Here is a 22,067-nt window from a genome sequence, read left to right as displayed (position 1 = left end):
GGTAAATTCCATGGAGACTCTGAATGCAGCATTGTTGTCTCGTCACTTTGGACAGTTTGCTGTAAAATATGCAGCGTTTTTAGATGGTTTAAACAACAAACCGACGTCACTTATCTCAAGGTCACTTAAATATCACTGTTATGTAGACGTCGTACAACTTTGGAGCTGTTTGTAGGTTGTTTTAGAAGAACCCACCTGCTCGTTTTTAACGTTATAGCTAGAAGCTAGCATAACACACAGGGGGAGGAACCAGTAATCTTCACGTCAATTTAAAAAGTTAAGTGAAAGGTCCATGTTGAACATGACAACTCGAATAGAGTGCATATTCTTCAGTGAGTTTCACCCCACTTTGGGTCCAAAGATAACTTATCAGGTAAGCACGTATGCATGTTGAAGCAGCCAGCCCAGTCCTGGAGAGCTACTGTATTGCAACTTTTAGATGCACCTTTCCCCTGACACACCTGAGTCAAATGAATGACTAATTATCAGGTCTGTGCAGAGCTAAATTACATACTTATTAGAGGTATCGGGGAAGGGATGCGTTAAAAAGTTGCGGGATAGTAGTTCTAGACTTTGACCTGTGCTAGCCAGACTTGGTGACAAACTTAATGGTTTGTCACTAAAGCAGTACCTACAGTGAACAGTTTTTCTATTTGTTGTTGCCTTAAAATAGTTTAATGTTGTTTTTCCTCTTTATATGCTTCTTTTTTCAGATATCCTCCTTTGTTGGTGTTTATGTATATTCTTTACGGCTCCAGAAAAAAAAAGTGTTGTATGTGAAATCACAGCAAATGTTGCAACATAAAACACAAACAAACCATTTGGAAAAGTGTACCAGCTCAGACTGGATTGGCTAGATTTCATTTTCAAATATATTTAATGATCTTATCAGTGATGCTAGTGCATGGAAACCAGTCATTTGGAAAAACAAGCAAACAGGAATCTTGACAAATTTGTACCAGTTTATATTCTGAAAATGATCAATATCACTTTTTAACTCACCTTCTCCATTCATAGGAACATCATTGGCTCAAAGACATAAGCTTGATACCCCTTTAACTCATATTCTGTTAGCATCTTTGAGAATATATAATAAAACTGCTAAACGTCTCTTCTAAGCAAACAAAATAGAGGCTAAAAAACTAATGGGAACTTATCTGGAACAAGAAGGACTCTTCATAAAATCACAGACAACCTTGAGCATCCTCTTCATGAGACTGTTGTACCTCAACAAAGTGTCTTCATTCAGAGGCTTTTTCAGAGCCGCAGCGATACAGACAGCTGCAGGACATGCTTCCTTCCCTTAGCCACAAGCATCTACAACAATTGCAGAATATTGTTGTACAACAACATTTAATTTCCCTTCTGGAAAGATTAAAGTACTTCTGAATTTGAATTTGTCTTGCAAACTTTTTGCTGACACTAGATAATCAGACCAATTCTCAAAAGACACTCAAAGGTCAAATAATTCACTTTCTTTATGCAGTTTTTAAGTTCTGCTTTGTAAATTAAAACTCTGTTGTGTTTTCATGGTCAGCGTACATCTAGAGAAAAATACTTCACTGTCTAGTATCTGTAAAAACTGGAGTCCGGATCAAAGTTACTTGGTTTTTGATACATAAATGTAAATTATGTTTTCTTTGTTGTGAGTTTTTTTTTTGTTTTTGTGTTTGTAATTTTTAAGGACTTAATCCCAAAATATTGAGGTGCATATTTATTTCTCTGTCATTTTCTTGGCAGGTACCAGAGGAGTACATTTCGCGGGAATTGTTTGACACGGTCCAAGTTTACATCATCACCAAGCCAGAGCTACAAAACAAATTAATTACAGTGTATGTCATCCAACACTGTCTTTTTGCTTCAGTTTCTAAATGTTTTGATTTGGTTCTGTTTCAACATAGCTATTTATTTTAAACATTTATTATTTTTTTAGCACTGCCATGGAGAAGAAGCTAATCGGCTGTCCAGTGTGCATCGAGCATAAAAAGTACAGCCGAAATGCTCTCCTCTTTAATCTCGGCTTTGTTTGTGATGCTCAGACCAACACATGCGCTCTTGAGCCAATTGTCAAAAAGCTGGCTGGGTACCTCACAACTCTGGAGGTAAGGAGTAAAACTTTCCTATCATATTATTACAGCTGTAATGAGTTTTTGTTCTTCATATTTTTATAGTAAAATGACTTGGAGATGATATTAATATTTTCTCCCTGCTGTGTTGCAGTTGGAAAGTGGCTTTATTTCAAAGGAGGAGAGCAAACAGAAACTTTTACCCATAATGTCGACGTTGTTAGAGGATCTTAACGCTACAGGAGCCTGCACATTACCTATAGGTAATACTTAGATATTTCCCATTTTGTGTAGTGACAGATAGGCCTGTCACAATACACAATAAATCAATTAATCACTTGATAAATGAAAACAAACCAAATACTTTTAATTTGCTTGATTTATAATTTAACTGTTTTCTCTCTCTTTCTACCAAATTTGGTCTTCAGTTTGGTGCTTTGGCCAACTTTGGTCAAATAGCAGTCTTTTTGATAGACATTGTTGTTTTCAGAGACTTCATAATTAATTTTATGTGTAGCTTTGTTTATTTATTTTGGATATTTAAAATGTCTTCCAGTTTCAGTGTTAAATGTTCATTAGAATTTAAAGTTGATTGATCCTTGAGAATATATTCTTGCATTATTATTGTATTATTACCATTACTCAAAACAATGTTAATGTTTATCGCTGTAAGTTTTGGGACAAGTTTTTTTTCCAGGAAAATGTGTTATCAAGACAGGCACAGTGACAAAGAAGCAGCTTTCATTTAAATTGTGCTGAAAGTGGCATCAGAAATAGATCTGCTGTTACAGTGAACCATCTCTATGGGAGACATCCCAGCTGAAGGAAGTCCTAAAACAGACTGATCTCTTTCTAGACCTTTATTCCTCCTCATCCAGTCAACAATAAAATTAAATTTATTTATAAAACATCTTTAAAAACAACTAACTTGGCCAAAGTTGGCAGCTGGTAAAGAGAAAAAAAAGCACTGCAAAAAAAAAAAGCAGAGTTCAAGCTCAAACCACAGAAACTAAGACAGAAACATCTGCTGCTGCGGTCGGACTGAAACCAGCGATGCTGATCCATCGGCCCAGCGTCGAGATGAGAACGTTTTGATCAATAGTATCGTAGGCCGCCGTTAAATCCAGTAAAACCAGGAGTTAAATATCACCAGAGTCTGTTACTAAAAGATTTAAAAACTCTCAGTAGAGCAGAATCAGTGCTATGGAGGGATTTAGTCCCAGATGGAAACTTTCTCTTGATTAAGTTTCATTTGTTGTTTTTATTGGCCTGGTCACCTCTATAAAATGTCTTTTGTAAGAGTGACTAAGCTTTCGTAAGCTAAGTTTTCACAGCAGCATGTTTAATGTGTGGAGGCACCAGGTTGAAGTTAAGCTGCTGTTGATGATGGCAATAACCAAGAGTCCTGGGTTAGAAAACTCTATTCAATCCAGATGAGATGATGCTGAATGCAGAACCGAAAGTTTCACACCAGAGATTAGTTTCTATGAAAAAGAAAGAGAGAGAAATTAGTTCAAAAGAAGTTGAACAAGGAAGTTAAACTGTTGGGATAAAATCAGAAGAAATTTGATCTTGCAGCTGTTGCAGCATTTTAATAACAACATAAACACTCTTAAACTTTCAAAAGACACCTGTGACTTTCTCTCAGTGATTTTATTTTCTTTATAAAAATCTCAGTTTCCTCAAACTAAAGATAAAAAATGGCATTTATCTCACAACCATCCTATAAATGCCACTAAAATTAAAGCCTCTTAATCAATGAAGCTTTTTATCTTTAAAATTTAGAACCTAATTCATACTTTAAAATATGTTTTGTTGCATTTGAACAGGATGGAAGAGGCTGGAGATGTCTTACATGTTTCAAATTAAAAGATAAACAGTTGTTAATTGTCACGTGGTCGAGCTTTGAATTGCACTAATGTGTGCAATGATAAGCTTATTTATTGCATATACTTGCATATATGCAATGATAATTACTGTATTATGATTGTACATGGCTCAATATTTGTGAAATATGTGACTCAAGATTCATTTTATGATTCAGAACGGAAATTATATGGAGGAAGCTGCAAAGAACTTACATAAGAAATAGATTTTTACTTTACAAGCAGTGATGGGTTGTAAAGTGTTATGTGTTTGTCTGGTTTTAAAACGTGGCAGGGGCTAATAACTTTTATTAGGTGATGAGACAATAACTGTTTTAAGAGTAAATGTGTGCACTTTTCCCCTGCGTCTACTCCAGGTAATGATAGCCTGGTGGTTTTATAACCTGCTTATAAAGTCTTCATAGTGATTATAATCTAGTTCTGCTCGTCAGTTTTCAGCTACTAAAACTCTTATTTCATGTGTGAAACAATGATTTACAACTTCAAGGCCACACGTGTAGTTTGTTATGAATCTCATTTTTCTACGAAATATGTAGGAGCATTCCTGAAACTTCTTTAAAATTTCAACACATTTTAATTGTTTTATTGGGTTTTCATGTGACGCTCCAACACAAGGCAGTGTGTAATTGTAGAATATAATTAAATAGAAACATAGAAAGTAGAAATTGTTCCTCAAGCGAGCGTTGAGATATCATGTGGAAACATGACGCACATAAAGATAAGTAATAATAAAAATATGCTAAACTCTGCAGTGAGGTCAAATGTACAAGGTAAGACGAGATACACTGTTCTGAAAATAAACATGTACAGATTCTTAGAAATATCCAACTCAAGAAACTAATTTTAAAATATGTAGGCTGTACAACAAAAAAGATAAAGAGATGGAAAACTGTAAATAATAGCAGGTTTGCAAACAACTTTGATAATTATAGAGATGTTTAGTGGGAGGAAGGACATTTGATAACACTATGTTGTGCCCTTAGGATGCAGAATATGTGGGTTTGTAGAATAAAAATTTTAAAAATGATAAAAACTGTAACAAGGCATCGACCGCGGAGTTAATACCTTTAGCCGGGACTTTGACTGGACCTTTGAAACCCATGAATGTGCTTTTATATAACCCATTTCATTGCCTCTATCTTTATTGTTTTTCTGTCAGACCTGGACCTCTGCCAGATTTTCTAGTGTTATGGGAAGTATTTATCATTAAAACAAAAGCAGTCATTAAACCTGAGGTTATCTTGAGCTAAGCTGCACCATTGGCTGCATTTTTCATTGTAATTATTGTGTTTACTAACCACACAGATAAACAGAAGCAGTCACAATTTTGGCCAGCTTTCATCTTCTTGCTGTAGAATAGCATCCCCACAGCATGATACTGCCACCATGGTTCACAGGGTTGATGTGCAGTAACACTGTTACAGCACACACAGCTGGACAGATGTTTCCTCCAATGAAGTGGCCTCTGAAGGCAGACGGTGGACCAGATTTTATATTTAGGATATGATTATAAGACTGAAGAATTACAATGCAAATTTAGTCTTACATGTTCGATTTGTGTTTAGAAATAAATGATAAACCATGCTTCATTTTCCTACCGCTTTACAATTTGGCAGTGATTTGTGCTTGTTTGTCAGATAAAAGTAAAATAAGACGACAGTTTGGGGTTGTAATGTGACAAAATGTGAAAACGTTTACTGAGCCACTTTACTTTGTGACACCATGAGAAACAGGAACTGTCAAAGTACAGATGGGCACTTATTCTATTGCTTGTCATTTTTGTAAAAATTGCTTTTATCATGACAATATTGTTAAAATAATAAATGACAGTCTATGTTTGATAAAACCAAAAACGGTGTTGTCAGGGATCTGGGATGTCAGGGCTAGTTACTTTTATTATTAATTATTCATTATTATTATTATTATTATTATTAATAGCCTTAAAAACATGAATAAATGTATACTTTAGCTCTTCAGCGAAAACTCGTCTGAAAACTTTTTACTCATTTGCCTTTAATCCAATTGAGACTTGATTTTTATTTAACTTTATCTGCTTTACTGGTTCTTTTTATTGCGTTTTGAATTGACTTTTTAATTTATTGTCCTCATGTTTTCTTATTTATTTGTTCAGCACTTAGCTGCTCAATCTTTCAGGGTGAGATAAATGAGGTTGGTGGAATCAACTAACTCACTTACTCTCTTTGGTTACCTAGCAACTCACTCACTCTTTGGTTGCCTAGCAACAAGCTGTTGAGTAACTGGCACACCAGCAGCAGCAGTTTACTGTGCCTCATAGCGGCTTAAAAGTAAACAACAGCATGGAGTAAAAACTAGATAAAACAGGAAAGGTCACATCACCAGTGTGGCTGTATTTCTGATATTTAAAACTAAAATTTTATCAATAATTATTGATATCGACTGAGATGAAACACTTACATTGTGATATGTTTGTCAACCATTTTAACCTTCAGCCTGTCAGGTTTGTTAGTTAAACATATAATTACATAACAGGGGAATAACTCCTTTATTAGAGGGAGGTTTGTAACTCTGTTTTGTCTTTTCTCTAGACGACTCCAACACCATCCAGCTAAAACTGATCCAGCAGCGGAAGGACCCCCCCACTGTCCAGGAGTATGACGTCCCCGTCTTCACCGAATGCAAAGAGCTTTTTATAAAGTCTCACTGGGACCTCACCACTCAGCAGGCAGGATGAGCACTTTGTGGTCGCTAATATCAACACAACATGATAAGACTAGATTTCCAAGAAGCAGCTGTTAAAAGATTAGTGTGTAACACTTTTTATCACACTGGAAAAAGTGATGACTTTTCCAAATTTCTTTTTGCGTGGAAATGAGCTTCTCTTATAGGAAACGGTCTCTTTATTGATGCAGTACAGTGTTATTACTGTAATAAAACAATGTTCTCACGCTAATAGCAAACATAGTTTTGCATTCTTCAAACAAATGAGGCTGCTGAGCTTTGGGTAAAGATGTTACTTTTCTATTATGTTGTTTTATTTAGATTTTGCCTTACATTGATGGATTCAGGCACATTCAGAAAATCTCTGCCGAAGCAGACGTCGAGCTGAATCTCGTTCGTATCGCTGTGCAGAATCTACTGTGAGTTCATTCCTGTTATTTATGAGCGGACCGGCAAATCTGTTGTAGTTCTTATTGATTTTGGTATTTTTAGTACAGTTTATTTAATTATGCAGCTGTTTGCGCTGCTTTTTAAAGTCTGCATGTTTTCTGGGACAAACGGTAAAAACTGATATATTTGCATCTGTCTTGTCCTTCCAGGTATTATGGTGTTGTGACTTTGGTCTCGATATTCCAGGTACTGAACTAATTTTACAACATGTTGTTTAATGTTTTCCAATGTGTGCAGATTTAGTGTTGTGAAACTGTTCATGAAATAACCCAAAGGCCAACCTCAAAATGTAAAATATTAGTGCATAACAGAATTATTAGCTCACGCTAACAGGATTTCTAAGAATTTATAGAAAATATTGTTGGTTTTAGCAGTAATTGGTTTTTACCATTTCCAGGCATGGACCTGTGAGGAAATTTTTATTTTTAGTTTTAAAATCTTAATTTATAAAAGCCAAAAATTTCTGATATGGTAAAAACTAAGCAAAATGTTGCTCAGTTTACCTTAATATTTAATTTTAAAATTTACTTTTTTCACATCATCCTTTCAAAGCCTAATTTGGATCAAAACTGCAGCATGTCATTTGGGAACCTTTGCACATAATTTTCAAAACATACATTTTATTGAAGAAAATACTAACTATGTAATTTAAGCCATAGGAGTTATTGGAAAACGATGTTTTATCTACGTTTACAGCTGCGTCCTATGTAGAGCAGTTAGTGCTGGGAAATTTGTTGTTTTAGTGCTTTTAGACTTAACAGCATACTTTGATATGGTGGGTCGTAATATCCTTGTATAATGTTTAGAACATGTTGAATAACAGCTAAATCTCGCCTGGTTTGTTGATACCTCGCATCAAACTTTGGGGTTCTGCAGGGCTGCGTGTTTGGTCCATTTCTGTTCATCATGTGCTGAATGTGGTATCTGTGGTGAATCTTAAGGAAGCATATTTGTGTTTTTCATTTTTATTCAGGCTTTCCTTCCAGTTAAGATAAACAGCATGTATCCTGTCACATGAATTACCTGAAAAAAATCAAAACTGAATGATGTTACGCTTTCTGAACCTAAATGTAAACAAAAAGGGTCATTTGGTGAGGAATCTCAGAATCAAATTCAAATTAGCTTTGAATTTACATCATTCTTTAATCTTTAATCTCATTTTGAGTTCATACTTTTAGTAGTACTATAATCCATTATATTTGGATTGGTTTGGTTGGATTCTTGTCTTTATTTGCAGTGTTAATTGTGTTTAAGAAATTAAAGTTTATTAGTCTTTGAGAGGGCTTACTAGCCAATATGCCATTATCTTTATATTACTTGTAAATGGTCTCAAAATGACAATGTTATTGTTTATCGGATAATTTATCATCCAGCAAAATTTGTAATTGTGAGAGGCTTAATGTTGTAAATTATATTGAATTAACCTATTATTTTATTTTGTTGATGTTGGTTTTTGTTGTTGTTGTTTTTTAATGTTCTATACAAATATATTTTAAGTGTTATTGTTGTCCAAGCATTCATTACAAATAATGCTTGCACAGAGATAACTAAATGATAAAAAGGGGCCAAAAATGAAAATCTGTCTGTAAAAACATTTTTGTAGGAACTTCGTAATCAGACTGTCTTTATGTTGATCATCTTGCTCATTTTCACAGTACTCCAATGTATACTGCACAACCCCGAAGGTTCAGAGCCTCATTGATGACAAATCCCTTCAGGACGAATGCCTCAGCTATGTCTCCAAACAGGGTAAGGAAAATCATCTGCTTGAAGACGACATTTTGACTGATTTCCAGAGGCTGACTGCAGCGTTTTGGGTCTTGATCAGGTCAGAAGCGTGCCAGCCTCCGGGACGTGTTCCAGCTCTACTGCGGCCTCAGTCCTGGAACGACGGTGCGAGACCTTTGTTCTCGCTACTCGCAGCAGCTTCAAAGGGTTGATGAGAGGTCAGCGTATCGGTTCCTGAAGTGACTGTGCTGCCCTGGAAATGTCGGGTCAGAGTGACTGTTGTTGAACAAAGTGTGTGTTTTGTTTTTCCCAGGAGGCTAATCCAGTTCGGACTGATGAAAAGTCTCATCCGACGGCTTCAGAAGTATCCTGTGAAGGTGGTCCGGGATGAGAGAAGCAGACCGCCTCGTCTCTACACTGGCTGTCATAGTTATGACGAAATCTGCTGCAAAACAGGCAAGTTCAGCAGCTCTATTTAAACTCTGGGTTTGTTTGTGTTTGTACCTTGTGCAGTTCAGTTATTCATTATAGATTGGGCCATGCAGCTTGTCCTGGTACTGATACCCAATGTGGTATTTTCTCATAGTGTGTCAGCGTTCAGGAAAGGAACGCTGACACACTTCCTTGGTTTAAAAAAATTCTTGCTAAAGTTCAGCACACTATTTATAGCACAAATTTACAGAAACATTACACTGATTACATACTCAGTCCATGACCAGTGAACACATGACTGGAACTGTGAGGGGAAGAATGTTGAGAAAATAATCTAAACTGAATAAAAATCTCTGTTATTAATAGTTTCCTGGTCTGTCAGGAGCCTGAAGAAAGAGGCTTCATGGCCTAAATCTGAGATCTAATGTTTAACTTCACCCTGAGGCGTGATATATTCAAAGTCTTGGAGAAACACCTGCTTGTGTTAAGTACCAGAGCCATAACGGAGCGCTCATTGTCTCAATGTTGTCTAAAAGAAGGAACTCTTAAATAGCTGTTATTTGGCCAAAATGTCTCTCAAAAACCAAAAGATTGTTGGTTCTGGTTCAGTTCTTTTGGAAGTCTTCATTCTTCGTCCACCTTGCGATTCAAAACCGAGCCGGATATGAAGGAAAGGAGTGGTTAAACAGAGTTAATGAGTGATGCCGAATAAACATCCAAGCTTTGGTCAAAAATTATCCCAACTGAATCTGACAGAGTGATAATCAGGCCTGGTTCTGACTCAATATCCGATGAGCTCTTCTGTTCTGTTTTGCTGAATTTGAACTCAGTTGGTCACTGAGTGTCCAAGCTTCAGGGGAGGAGATGTCACAAGGGATGATCCACCAATCAGAAGAAGACTTTCATAAAGAATTACAAATTTCTTCTCCTTTTTATTTTCACTTAAATGTGAATATTTCAGATAAATTGTAATATTTGACAAATATAAAGTGAGTAAATTCAAAAAGCAGGGTCTAATTTATGATTTTAAAAGCTATTCATAGCAACCTAACTATGTGAAAATGAATGTTCCCTTTTTAAGTCATAAATTTGCTGATATAAACCAGTTAAATGTATTTAGTTTGGGACGAACAAAGTCTTTGAAATCTATCAGTTTTGAAACGTTCACAAAATGTTGAAACACATGCAGACAAAAACAGCACAAATATAATTTGATGTGTCTTTATTATCACCATGACTTTTGTTAACATAAAAAGAAGATAAAAGTGGGATGTTTTGGTGTAAAACAAACACAATATTTCAAAAAGAGAACATCAGCCATGAAGTCAGTCAAATCCCAAATTGAGAATGACCAATCACTAGTTTTTGGCCTTAAGCCCAAATTACTTGAGTTATACAGTACAACAAAATAAACAGAATTTAAGTTTTGGTGTGGCCTAGTCAAAGTTTGGATTTGAATCACATTAAAATGCTGCAGCGTGACTTTAAATAGGCTGCTCATGCTTTAAAACTCACCAGTGGGGCTGAATTAAGACATGAAGGGCAGACATAAGACTCAACAGTTTCTGGAAATGCTTGGTTATACATGTGGTAGCCAGTTATTACGTTTAGGGCTCAGTTATTTTTTTGTGTTGAACCAGGTTGGTTTGTATAGCTTTTAAAAATAATTTAATTCATCATTTAAAACTGCATATTGTATTTACTCAGTTTATCTTTGCTTGAAATTTAAACTTGGTTGATCTGAAATGTTTAGTGTGAAATAAAGCAGAAACAGAAGGAATTTGTGAAACTGGAAAATACTTTTATGCCGCTCTAAATTTCACATTAAAGACCAATTATTTAGGCAGAGGGATAACAAAAATGTCAACAAACTGTCATCTTATACCAATTGTTTCACCATCAGAGCTGCTAATGTGATAAAATCAGGTTGCAAAAAATAATAAGTAATGCTTAAAGTGAAAACTAACTACAGATTATTTTAAATTCTGATTTAGATGAATAAAAATATTCTTGTAAGATAGTCTCGCGTTTCTGGACAGGTATTCAGACAAACGTTTTTGAGTACAAAACCTATTCCAGTCATTTTGAACAGCTTAGGATGCTAGTTGCTTCACATAAGATGTTATTTTAACTCAACATGAAAGTCTTATATGTATTTTGAAGTATGTGCTGATTTTTACAGGGATTAGTTACCAGGAGCTGGATGAACGTTTGGAAAATGACCCTAATATTGTCATCTGCTGGAAGTGATGTTAAATGAAGCCACCTACCAAGAAGCCGCCACCAGTACAGCCAAGAGCGAGACGCCTCAAACATCGGGTTATGTTTTGTAAATTTCTTTGCTCCGTTTTTTATTAATTATTTATTTCTATCTATCATTAAAAGACTGTGACTAACTTTTGCCTGAGTCTGATTATTGTCTTCTCCTTGTTTTGTAAACAATAGTCCCAGAAGAGAGCATAAGCGGATATTAACTAGAATATGTTAAAATTCGGTTTAAACTGTTTCCTACTCAAGTTTACTGTGTCCATTTTTAACTGTTACTGTGTAAACCAAAATATGACTATTCCTGTAACATATCCTGCTTACATTGTGACAAAAAGGTCTGTGTTTACTGTAAATGCCAGACAACATTAACCTTTGCAGCTACACAGAAACATTGGTACATGGCCGGCAGAGTTGTAAATACTGAGCAGGAAATGCTTATATTTACATAACTGTTGGGATAACTTATTGCTGCGCAGAAATTCATTTTAAATGGCTCCTCATACCATGCCACAAGTTGGGTTGAATAAAAATAATGTCAAATAGTGGGATTGCATTTAAAGTCTCCATTTACATGAAATTCAGTCTTTTTGTTTTGAAACTTGCAGTGAAACAAGTAACTACACAATGTTTGTCTTTATAAGACTGAATAAAACAAAGAGTACCTTGATTTTTTAAAATTATTTTTTACTTTTGATGGGGTTTTTTCAGGTTTTGCAGGCTGTAAAACTGAAGCTGGAAAAACGTCGGTAAACTGTACTATTACAGTTTACCGACGTTTTGGTGATATACTTACAGATTAAACTAAAGAAATGGGAACAAATAAAGAAGCAGACAAAAGTCAAAGTTAAGTGTTAAAACATTCAGAAAGTATGAAGGAAATATGTTGTTTTTACCATGAAAAAAGCTCCCTATAAAAATCTTTTTTCAATGCCATTCTTTAAAATGAAAAACAAACTAATCAAGGTTTACTCAATAGTTTTAAGAAGGTTGAACTATTTAGAAAATACTTTCTACGTAAGTGCATGTGGAAAGCTCACTACTAGGAATTTGAACTTCGCCTTCCTTTTTGTACTCGGGTATCAAATGCTTGACTGTGATTGGCTGCAATACAACTAAAGACGCCGTTGCCTAACAACGTACCAGCCAATCAAATCGTCAGCATTCGAGAAAACCCACCAGCAAACGTTCCAGCTTGTGATTTACATGATAATCTGGCGCCCCTTAGTGGCCATTACTGCAAACTGTACTTGGTGTACGGTTACCTTGACAACTACCTGTAGCTCTTTCCCAGTTGCTGGTCACTTTCAAAGAAGTTTACTGAAGTAGCTGCAAATATTATATATTTACCGACATTTTGCGGGATAATCAAGACTATTAAAATGGATACATCGGTAGTGCTGCCGGTTGAAGCTGAGGGGTTCATTCAAAGTCTGGAAACCTTTTCCCTCAAAGAAGTGGGGTCTGTGAGGTAAGATCAGAACCAACGTTAGCACCAGCTAATGTAAGCTAACATAAAGTTAGCTTACATTAGGAGTAGGAGAATACGATAAAGATCTGAAAAACTGCTGAACAAGTAACTCATTTTGCTTCATTACACATGTTTATAGAGCAAGGAAAATTGTAACTGTGACATGAAAGGAAATAGATCTAGACTGTTCTCTAAAGTTATACAAAAACATTTTAAAAAATCATTTTCATTCTGACACTCCTTAACAACAGTTGCATAAAATCCCCCTTCCTCCCCAAGAAGTAACCTATAGAGTCCATATGTGTGTAATAAAATTTTGACTGTTTTGTGAATGAAACACCATGTTGAAAGAAAGCGAATGGTTCAGATGACGTTCAGTGACAGTGACATGGCTAAGTTACATTCACTTAGCCATGGAAGAAAACATTTGGTCAACATTTAAATATTTTAGTCTTATGGCTGTTCATTATTATTTGTCTTATTTTGTCTTCTTAAAAAAGTGTGCACTTCTGACTTTTTCTGAATTTATATCTGTTGGATTATATATATCCGATTAGCAAATCCATGACACTTTAAAGAAAACATGAATATTCTCCTTCATGTTTATTTGTGGTTAGCAAGCAGGAAATTGGTGGAGTGTAACGTTTTGGTGCATTGTCGCCACCTACTGGAATGGAGTGTGGCTCGGGATGCTAGTAAACTAAGCAAAACTAAAGCAAAAATACAAATAAAAACAAACAAAAGAAAAAAAATTCAAATAATTGTGTCTCCTTGCGACACATCAACCTAAAATAATCATAACTTTTTTGGTAGTACTTCCCCTAAGCAGTCCAGAGTGACTCCCCCCCCACCACCACTTCCGTTTCGCGGTAATAAGGATATAAATGAGACTGCCATTCCGCCATTTTTTCAGTGGACTGCTTGACAACTTGCCAAGCTTTTCTGCTTTTAACTCAGTTGGATCTACTTGTTTTGTAAGTCATTGGTTCCTATATTTCTTTCTGTATCATTCACCAGGTATATAATGCTTAATTGAGGAGCTTCCCCTTTACAACCCCTTCTTAAAAGGCTTGTTTTGCGGCAAACAAAAGCCTGTAGGTGTTCATGAATAGCGTGAACCAGTCATGATTGAATTTGGTAGCTCTCTCTGCAAGTAGTTTCATGTTTTGCTGGTCACTGTTACCAACTGAGAGTTTCCACCGTGCGTTCCACCTCCATGTTCATTTTGGAAATGCGGAAAGGGTCATTCTGGTTCTTCTGGCTGTGAGAGGTGTAAACAAAATGGCGTCAATATTTGTGAACAAATAATGAAGAGGATGGAGATGAACACAGGTCATGTGTAAGTGCTTCTATTCATATTGCTACATTATTTGAATATTAGCTTTGATAAATTTGATTAAAGTAATGACTACTTTTGTTGTATGTCATTTCAGATGACTACTTGAAGGCGAGACAGAGATATGGCTTGACTGAAGACGTATCAAACCTTGAGATGGAAGCAGAAGCTCAGCAGCGTAGGGGTGAAAGAAAGTAGATTTTTGTATGGCAGTAATTACCCGTTCCAGGAAAAGTATTCAAAAAGATTTATTAGTGTGCCTTCACTAATGCACCTGTAGGCCTAATAACAGGATTGTTGGCTACAGAGAAAAGGAGTGATTCATGGTTTCCTAGAATTTTAATTTCTTTGTATTGCTTCAAAAACACTTGACATCAAGTACTAACACAAGTTAGCCAATACATCAGCTTGGAACAGGAAGGCGCCAGTGAGGAGCAGAAGTTTTGGAATATCTTTTTTTTTTTTTTACCATAAACTGAGCCAGTTAGGAAGATTAAATGCTGTAGGAGGTTTTCTCTTTGTTTCTCTTTAGGTTTGGTAGTTTGTGCCCCCTACCAAGGATAGAAAAACAAAGAAATGAGGGAAAGAATACAGGGAGCAAACGCAGTGGAACCAACGAGTTGCATACACTAAACATCTCAGCAGAATTAGAGAAGGATGGACAAAAACAAGGGGACCTGGAGGCCTGCTTGCACACACCACATTCAGATTACACACCAGTGTTTTACCAGTCTGGAGTTTATTTAGCCACTAGCCCTCTCCATTTCTTTAAGACAAATTACACTAGATGTCAAAGATCCAAGGGTCGGATCCTCTGATCGGTCTGTTGCAAAGACAAAACCAACAAATCTTTTTTTGGTTGCAATTTATTTATTTTTTTATAGTTTCTGTGTCTATGTTCACTTTTATACTCCTTTCTGTAGATGTTGAGGTGTTTTTCTAAGCAATGATGTCTGAAAATGCTGTTTATTTTTTTTATTGTGAATGTCTTATTCTGACACCCATTGTATTAAAATTTAAGCTTGTTACCTTTTGTACTTAATGTTGTAATGAAAGTTTTACTAATGTCTCTAGTGTGCATAAAGTACAGCAGGATAAAGTGCTTTTGTTTCTTTCCCTCATTCTTTTTGCCTTGGTTGTCTTTAATATTAATACAGGTCATTCCTGAAAAATTAAGTAGTCATTTGCCAGGGTTAATTTTAAGTGGGTATAATCAATTTTCAAATTTAAGTCTGGATAAATCTGAAATGTCCTGGCAAAGTTCAAGCATCAGTTAAACTCAAAATCTGTGACGGACGATGTTCTTTCAGCCCGACTGAGCTGGAGATACTCGGCAAAGAACGAGCAGAAATGTTTTTTTTTTATCAGTCTGACAAAATTGAGCTGATTAACAGTCAATATTTATTTCCATCTTGTTGCTATTTGCTTCGGGGGAAGGCGATTGGTCATGTGACATTGATGCACTGCAGGATTGTTGGGAGTTTAACTGAAGCAACGTTGAAAGCTCAAATTTTCATATCGGTGCATCGAGATGTCTAAAGCTGAAGACCTGCTACAAAAGATGGCTGTAATCAACAATAAAAAGTAGTTTTACAGAGTTTGCATGCTTCTTTGTTTTTCTTTTCTTTTTAAATAGTGATTGTAACTTTTCAAGATGTGAAACTATTCAATGTTACTAAATACTTTTGCAGGACATGTTTTTAATATAAAAATACGTCAGAGATAGGGGATTGAAAAATACACAAAAAAAACATTTAATTATTTTCAGCAGACAGGAACACACACACCGCATTGATGTCCATTGTTGTTGTGCTAAACATTAAAATGCTGTTTTTCTGCATCAGATTGAAGCTGTAGAGGATTATTCCATATGTTGTGGTCATCAGAGGTGAAATGTGTACATCCTTCATAGTAACATAAACTGATATGTTGAAGAAAACACCCATGAATTCATTCTTTTCTGCCTTTTTTTTTTTTACATTGTGAAGACTGCAAGAATCAAACATGTTATCTGACATGTGCACTTCAGCCATGCAGGTTCTTTTCAAGATTATGCAAATAACTAACGAACTGGAAGAAAAGACTTCCTCCTCAAAGCTGTAAAATCCCAAAAAGCTCATTTATCTGTAAGAGAAACCCTTTGGTTAGCGATTCTTTCTGGCACAGTTTAAAATCTGCAGCTCGAAGCTTGTTAATGTGGTTCATTTTTTTTAGTCTGCTGTGATAATCTAGGTTTTTATTTACTTAATTTCTCTTTGAACGCTCTTTTCAAGAACCATCCCAGCTGCTGCCAAGCTGGAAGAAATTCCTGAACGCTGAGTCGAGGCAGAGCTCAGCTACACTGGGAATACATTTTACAATTATGGCGTGAAAAGCTGGAACCGATTCCTTATGTATGGATTTGATTAAGAAAGGGTCTCATACTGCAGCTGTTTATAAAACATCCTCATTTCTTTTCCTCAGGTGGTTCAGACAGCACGAGTTTGTTGAAAAGCTAAACATGCAGGCCATCCTGAATGCTTCGGCCATGCACGATGAGTTTGTCAAGGAGCTCCTGGTGTCCTTTGGAAAGGTGACTTTGCATGTTCACAGCGAATGCACAGCGATGTTACTGCATGATAAATCCCTCTCTGCAGATACCAGTTCTGGTCCATGAGATGATCCTTGTGGAGGTGTGGAAGCAGAAAGTGTTTCCCATCTTATGCCAGCTGCAGGACTTCAACCCTAAGAGCACGTTTCATCTTTACATGGTGGTAAGTTAAAGATGTGCAACATCTACGATCAGCTTCTCATGCTAGCTTGTTTATTTCTCTGTTTGTCTTTCTTAGATCCACCATGAAGCTACAATTATTAACCTGCTTGAAACAATATTGTTTCATAAGGTCCGTAAGTTCTCAAATATTTATAATACCTGCATTCTCTGAACTAAAAATGTATTTTATTGAGATTTTGTATGACAAACCAACACAAAAAAGTGGTTAAAGTGGAAGAAAATGCATCTGTTTGGTTTTCATTTTTTTATTGCTAATGAAAATGTGAAAATTTGGTCTTTGTATTCAATCTCTGAATCATCTATTGTTGAAATTAATATTTTTTTACTCTTTATTTACTTTCCAATAACTGTTTTACATGAACATAAACACAGACCCATCTTTGTCATCTTATTAGCATCTTGTTCATGCAGACCTTCATTTTAGGAAACTACGTTCTTAAAATGAATGTTTCAACCAGCTTTGAACATCTAGAGGCAATAATCCATCTCCATTGTTCTTCATAAAACAGCTCAAGATGAATATTGTTATCAGTTGTTAACATACATTTTCAGCTGTTCTCCTCAGATTCTTAATTGGATTTACGTCCTGACTTTGACTGGGCCATTCTATCTTCTGAATATATTCTAAGGTATTTCCACTGTGGCTCTTTTTAGAGTTGATATCCTGTTGGAAGGTGAACCCCTTAATTTGTTTGCAGCCTCTAACAGGTTTTCTTCCAGTATTGACCTATATTGTAGTTTGAACAGAGCGCCTTCTTCCCCAGTGTTTTGGTGCAGGGTGAATCCTTTTGGAAGTCGGTGTTTTTGTGTGTCTGGTTGTTCAGGATTCCTGTGAGGCAGCTGATGATTCTCTCCTTGACTTGGTGGATTACTGCCATCGTAAACTGACCCTGCTGGCCAGTGAAGCAACCAAGGCCCATGCTGCTGCTGCTGCTCATGATCTTCAGAACCAGATATCCTCTCTAGAGGTAAAATTAGATGCTTCTCTCTGCATTCTGCAGCTTTTCCTCACTGCAGCACCTTTTGAAACAGAGGTAGAAGTCGCATGATTTTTATTTTGACCTAACCAAGGAGCTGCAGATGCAGAGTGCTGCTCTGGAGTTTGACATCTCCCTAAAAGCGATATCTGTGCTGAGCTACATCGCAGATCATACCGACAGGTAGGAATCGAGTTAAAGCTACGTGCTTGACCTCCATTTTTAAAAGTAAAATGAAAACTTTAAATGTCTAACAGATGACAAGCGGGGTGCAAAATACAAATGTCTTTTTTTTTTTTTCCCTCCCAGCATCAGCATCATCAATCGTATGCTTTGCACGCACAACATGCCCTGTGTGCTGGTTCGGCTGGTCGAGTCCTGCCCCTGGAGTCGGAGCAACAGAGGTGGATCACAACATCTGCAACTCAGATGAGCAGAGAGATATTATCCTCTGTTGTACAAAAGATATAAAATCCTACAGCTCACCTTCAGACCTCTAAAACTTTACAGACTGATTGACCAATCTATCCGTCTGATAATGAAAATTATTGAGCTTATATTCATTTACCATTCGATTGACTTATTTATTGCCACATTGTGAATACTTTTGAAAGCCTCTGTGTTCTCTCTGCTGCCCCCTGCAGGCCAAGTAGAAAAGTACATGAACGGCAAATGGCAGAGGATTCCTGCAGAGGACCATGTGAAGATGACTAAACTTGACGGCCAGGTCTGGCTGGCGCTTTACAGTTTGATCCTGAAGGAGGAGTGCCAAAGAAAATACGACTTCAACAATTTCAACAAGAACCAACTCCTAAAGGTCTGCACTGAAACAAACACTGGCTTTTTACCTGTTTCTTCACGCTCAGGGAGTTGTGTGTCTAATTTCACAGGTTTGATGAAAGTTAATGGTTTGGAAGTATCACTGCTCCAGGTTGTTGTTCATTACATCCTATCTGATCTCCTTCCCTTGTAGAGCACAGATTCGTTCACCGAAGGTTGTTTAGTACTCAGTTTCCTCCTATTATAAGCTTCTCTTCCTGCAGCAGTAATTATATAACCAGAGAGCCTTGAGCATCCTCTTGTAAGCATGTTTTTTCCTCCTGACTCCTGCTGCTGCTGTGCTGTTCACAGCTCAGGGGTTTCCTGACAGACGTGCTGATCGATCAGTTACCGAACCTGGTTGAGCTCCAGCGCTTCCTGGCCCATTTGGCTGTGACAGACCCAGCCCCACCAAAGAAAGACCTGGTTCTGGAGCAGGTAGTCACTGACACAGACATGCACTCATCATCCCTGCTGCTGCACGCTCACCCTCTGGGTTTTATTTACGTTTAGATCCCAGAAATGTGGAACCAGATTATCAGAGAGAATTCTGGGAAGTGGAAAGGAATAGCTAAATATCAGGTTAAAGAATCATTCAGCCCGTCTGTCAGCGACTTGCAGCAACAGGCCCAGAGGTAACGCTGAAGACACTGTGAGGTCAAGGTGCGCACAGGAACAGCTCATGAGCCGCTGCTTTCAAAATGTTTCACCAAGGTTGGCGCAGACTTACAGTCTGGATGTGATGGAGCGTTTGCTCCCAGAGAAACCAAAGTGTGGATGCTGCGGGAAGGAGGCTCCAAAGAGATGCTCTGGATGCCAAGGAGAGTGGTACTGCAGCAGGTGAGACACAGCCCACACGCAGACTGCCTGGCAAGAATATTCACACACATTTTGTGTGAAAACACCACAAAAAGTTGCATTTTACTGAGCTTTTAATTCCTGCAATTAGTCATGACACAATAACAAATTTTGCTGGATGATAAATTGTTCCAGAAGTTTTTATGATAAATGATAATATTGTTGTTTTGAGACCATTTTAAAGTTGTATAATGGTAATGGAATAATAATAATAATAATAATAATAATAATAGTAATAATTGAATTTCTAATGAACATTTAACACTAGAACTGGAAGACATTTTAAATATCCCAAATAAATAAAACAGAAACAGCTATGAAGTCTCTGTAAACTAGACTGTCCTTCAAAATAAAGGCTAGTTGAGACCAAAGCACCAGACTGAAGACTTTTCTCATCCAATTTTTGGTAGAAAGACAGAAAAGAGAAAAATGATAAATCATACATGTTGAAATTATTGAGCTTGTTTTAATTTATCATTAACTGATTTATTGCGACAAGCTTTGCAGTAATTCATAATAATTACATGTTAGGCAAATTATATATGTGTTTCAAATTTCTTTCAGAAATAAAGTCCTGAAAAATGTCAACCTCCTTTACTCTGATACCCCTAATTAAAACTGTTCAAATGGGGCCCCAATTGTGTTTCATTTAGTTTATCTCAGGGGAGTTGAATACAAATGCATGTCACTCTTTTTGTTTTTATTTGTAATTAAAAGTTTGTGTGATTTTCTGCCTGCTAAGTTTTACCCTGTGTTGTGTTTGTTTCCTACAGACAGTGTCAGGTGAAGCACTGGCCTAAACACAAGCAGGCCTGTCAGCTCATGACTGAGACCATGCAGAAGGTCCAGGAAGACAAACAGCTCGGATAATTCAACTGACTAACGTTTAAAGCTAGGAAACAAAGCCGCTTTTATTTGTGTGACACTGAATCCCAACATTTTAGGTAAACTCATATTTTTCTAACAGGAATCCCTCACATATCTGTAGAGATTATTATTGTAGAATTTAGTATTTTGGTTTTAAACATGATGCAATAAAGTTTTAACTTGTTCATTCCGTTCCGTTTTTATTTCTTAACTCTCTTGCTCAAACGAGGGTGAAAGTGATGCTTTTGTGAAATACTTCAGAAAACTTTCTAAACTTCCTTTAGGAGCCAAGACTTGCTGGCTCACCTTAATGGCCGTTTCCAATCTGATCAGCAGCAGCAGATCGGTGGAGGTCAGGGTTCAATCAGGGAGGAGAAGACAGGATGGACAGATGTTGAAATGTTTTTTAAGGCTCCAGGATTTTCAGACGTGAAATCAAATTCATCATTCGAGTGAAAATAAAGTTGTCCCCAATGTTTAACTTCATCTTCAAGGTTTAACATCCAGAGCTGTGTAGATCATTACCAACTTCAGCTGTGATCTCCATAGAAACAGAGACGCTCAGCCTTCAGCGAAACCACCACCGATTTTCTGTCAACAGCGGCTCTGCATCCCGGGACAGTTACAGTCAACATTGTCTCAGTTCCTCTTTTCTGGAGAAAAAGAGAATAAAATGAGCCAGCAGGGATTAGGACGAGATGAAGCAGTAAAAGTACTTCACTAGATTTTCTGTGCTTTACTTATTTATCTTTCTGAGGACTTTTTACCTTTACTCCCTGTACTTTAAGAGAAATAAACACTTTCTACTCCTTATATTTTCACATATGCCTTGTTTCTTCCGTGATGAAAAAAAAAATCTGCCGCTTGCACAAGTGCATTATATTGTATGAGGAAAACAGCATGCATGGAGACTTTAACCTGAGTAACATCCCAAACAACACAGGAGCACATTCAGAGACGCAAGACTTTCCCCATCTGTAACCTTATTTTTAAAAAATCCTTCCATTGGTTGGTTGGAAGAAAAACCATATCAGTATTTTTTTAGATTTCTCGACCAACACAGTGCATGTTGTCAGCAAAAGAGAAAAAAATAATGTTTTTGGTATGACTAGGACTTTTTAAGTATTTCAGACTGATTAAAAGTCATTTTGCATTCTTGAAGGTGAAAATTACTTTATACATTTAGGTAAGGTAAGTTTACTTATCGCACATTTTCAGCAGCAAGGCGGTTCAAGGTGCTTTACATGAATCAGAAGGAAATGCAAACAAAATAAAAGGAAAGACAAAAAGGTAACTTATAAACTAATGGGTTTCTCTGGATCTGAAGTTTGTTCTGGTTCCGGTTACTTTTAGTAAGTACATTTCAAAACTTGTACGTTTTTACTTTTTCCTTGGTAAAACAGTTCAACCTGTACTTTTACCAGATAACTTTTTGGTAA

At 36.6% G+C, this 22,067-nt stretch overlaps 2 protein-coding genes across 2 annotated transcripts; both read left to right on the top strand.

Moving 5' to 3' along the window:
- The first annotated feature begins 2 nt into the window (after window positions 1-2).
- nprl2 (NPR2 like, GATOR1 complex subunit) lies at window positions 3-11,659 on the top strand. Its single transcript, XM_014998960.2, has 11 exons — window positions 3-373; window positions 1,741-1,832; window positions 1,934-2,102; window positions 2,221-2,329; window positions 6,520-6,656; window positions 6,974-7,071; window positions 7,252-7,288; window positions 8,758-8,851; window positions 8,931-9,048; window positions 9,144-9,286; window positions 11,445-11,659. The coding sequence occupies exons 1-11, from the start codon at window positions 293-295 to the stop codon at window positions 11,510-11,512; spliced, it is 1,146 nt and encodes a 381-aa protein (XP_014854446.1). The 5' UTR covers window positions 3-292; the 3' UTR covers window positions 11,513-11,659.
- A 1,758-nt stretch (window positions 11,660-13,417) lies between these two features.
- Window positions 13,418-20,815, top strand: zmynd10 (zinc finger, MYND-type containing 10). Its single transcript, XM_014999003.2, has 12 exons — window positions 13,418-13,972; window positions 16,798-16,906; window positions 16,971-17,087; window positions 17,163-17,216; window positions 17,932-18,075; window positions 18,179-18,267; window positions 18,394-18,488; window positions 18,729-18,901; window positions 19,216-19,341; window positions 19,417-19,538; window positions 19,618-19,743; window positions 20,535-20,815. Exons 2-12 carry the CDS (start codon window positions 16,835-16,837, stop codon window positions 20,629-20,631), a joined length of 1,215 nt encoding a protein of 404 aa, XP_014854489.2. The 5' UTR covers window positions 13,418-13,972; window positions 16,798-16,834; the 3' UTR covers window positions 20,632-20,815.
- Window positions 20,816-22,067: the final 1,252 nt, after the last annotated feature.

Source organism: Poecilia mexicana, unplaced genomic scaffold, assembly GCF_051168715.1.
Source record: "Poecilia mexicana isolate PSO_F unplaced genomic scaffold, ASM5116871v1 scaffold_5, whole genome shotgun sequence".
In the NCBI taxonomy this organism is placed as follows: Eukaryota; Metazoa; Chordata; class Actinopteri; order Cyprinodontiformes; family Poeciliidae; genus Poecilia; species Poecilia mexicana.
Note: the sequence above shows the minus strand (reverse complement) of the source record. Positions and strands in the feature narration are given on the sequence as shown.

Bases quoted from the DNA above. Each gene is read 5' to 3' on its own strand.
- nprl2 (XM_014998960.2), top strand. From the start codon at position 293: ATGTTGAACATGACAACTCGAATAGAGTGCATATTCTTCAGTGAGTTT. The intron at 7,289-8,757 runs GTACTGAACTAA...TCATTTTCACAG, and splicing joins CTTTGGTCTCGATATTCCAG to TACTCCAATGTATACTGCAC. The intron at 9,049-9,143 runs GTCAGCGTATCG...TGTTTTTCCCAG, and splicing joins CTTCAAAGGGTTGATGAGAG to GAGGCTAATCCAGTTCGGAC.
- zmynd10 (XM_014999003.2), top strand. From the start codon at position 16,835: ATGCAGGCCATCCTGAATGCTTCGGCCATGCACGATGAGTTTGTCAAG. The intron at 17,217-17,931 runs GTCCGTAAGTTC...CTGGTTGTTCAG, and splicing joins AAACAATATTGTTTCATAAG to GATTCCTGTGAGGCAGCTGA. The intron at 18,489-18,728 runs GTGGATCACAAC...TGCCCCCTGCAG, and splicing joins CTGGAGTCGGAGCAACAGAG to GCCAAGTAGAAAAGTACATG.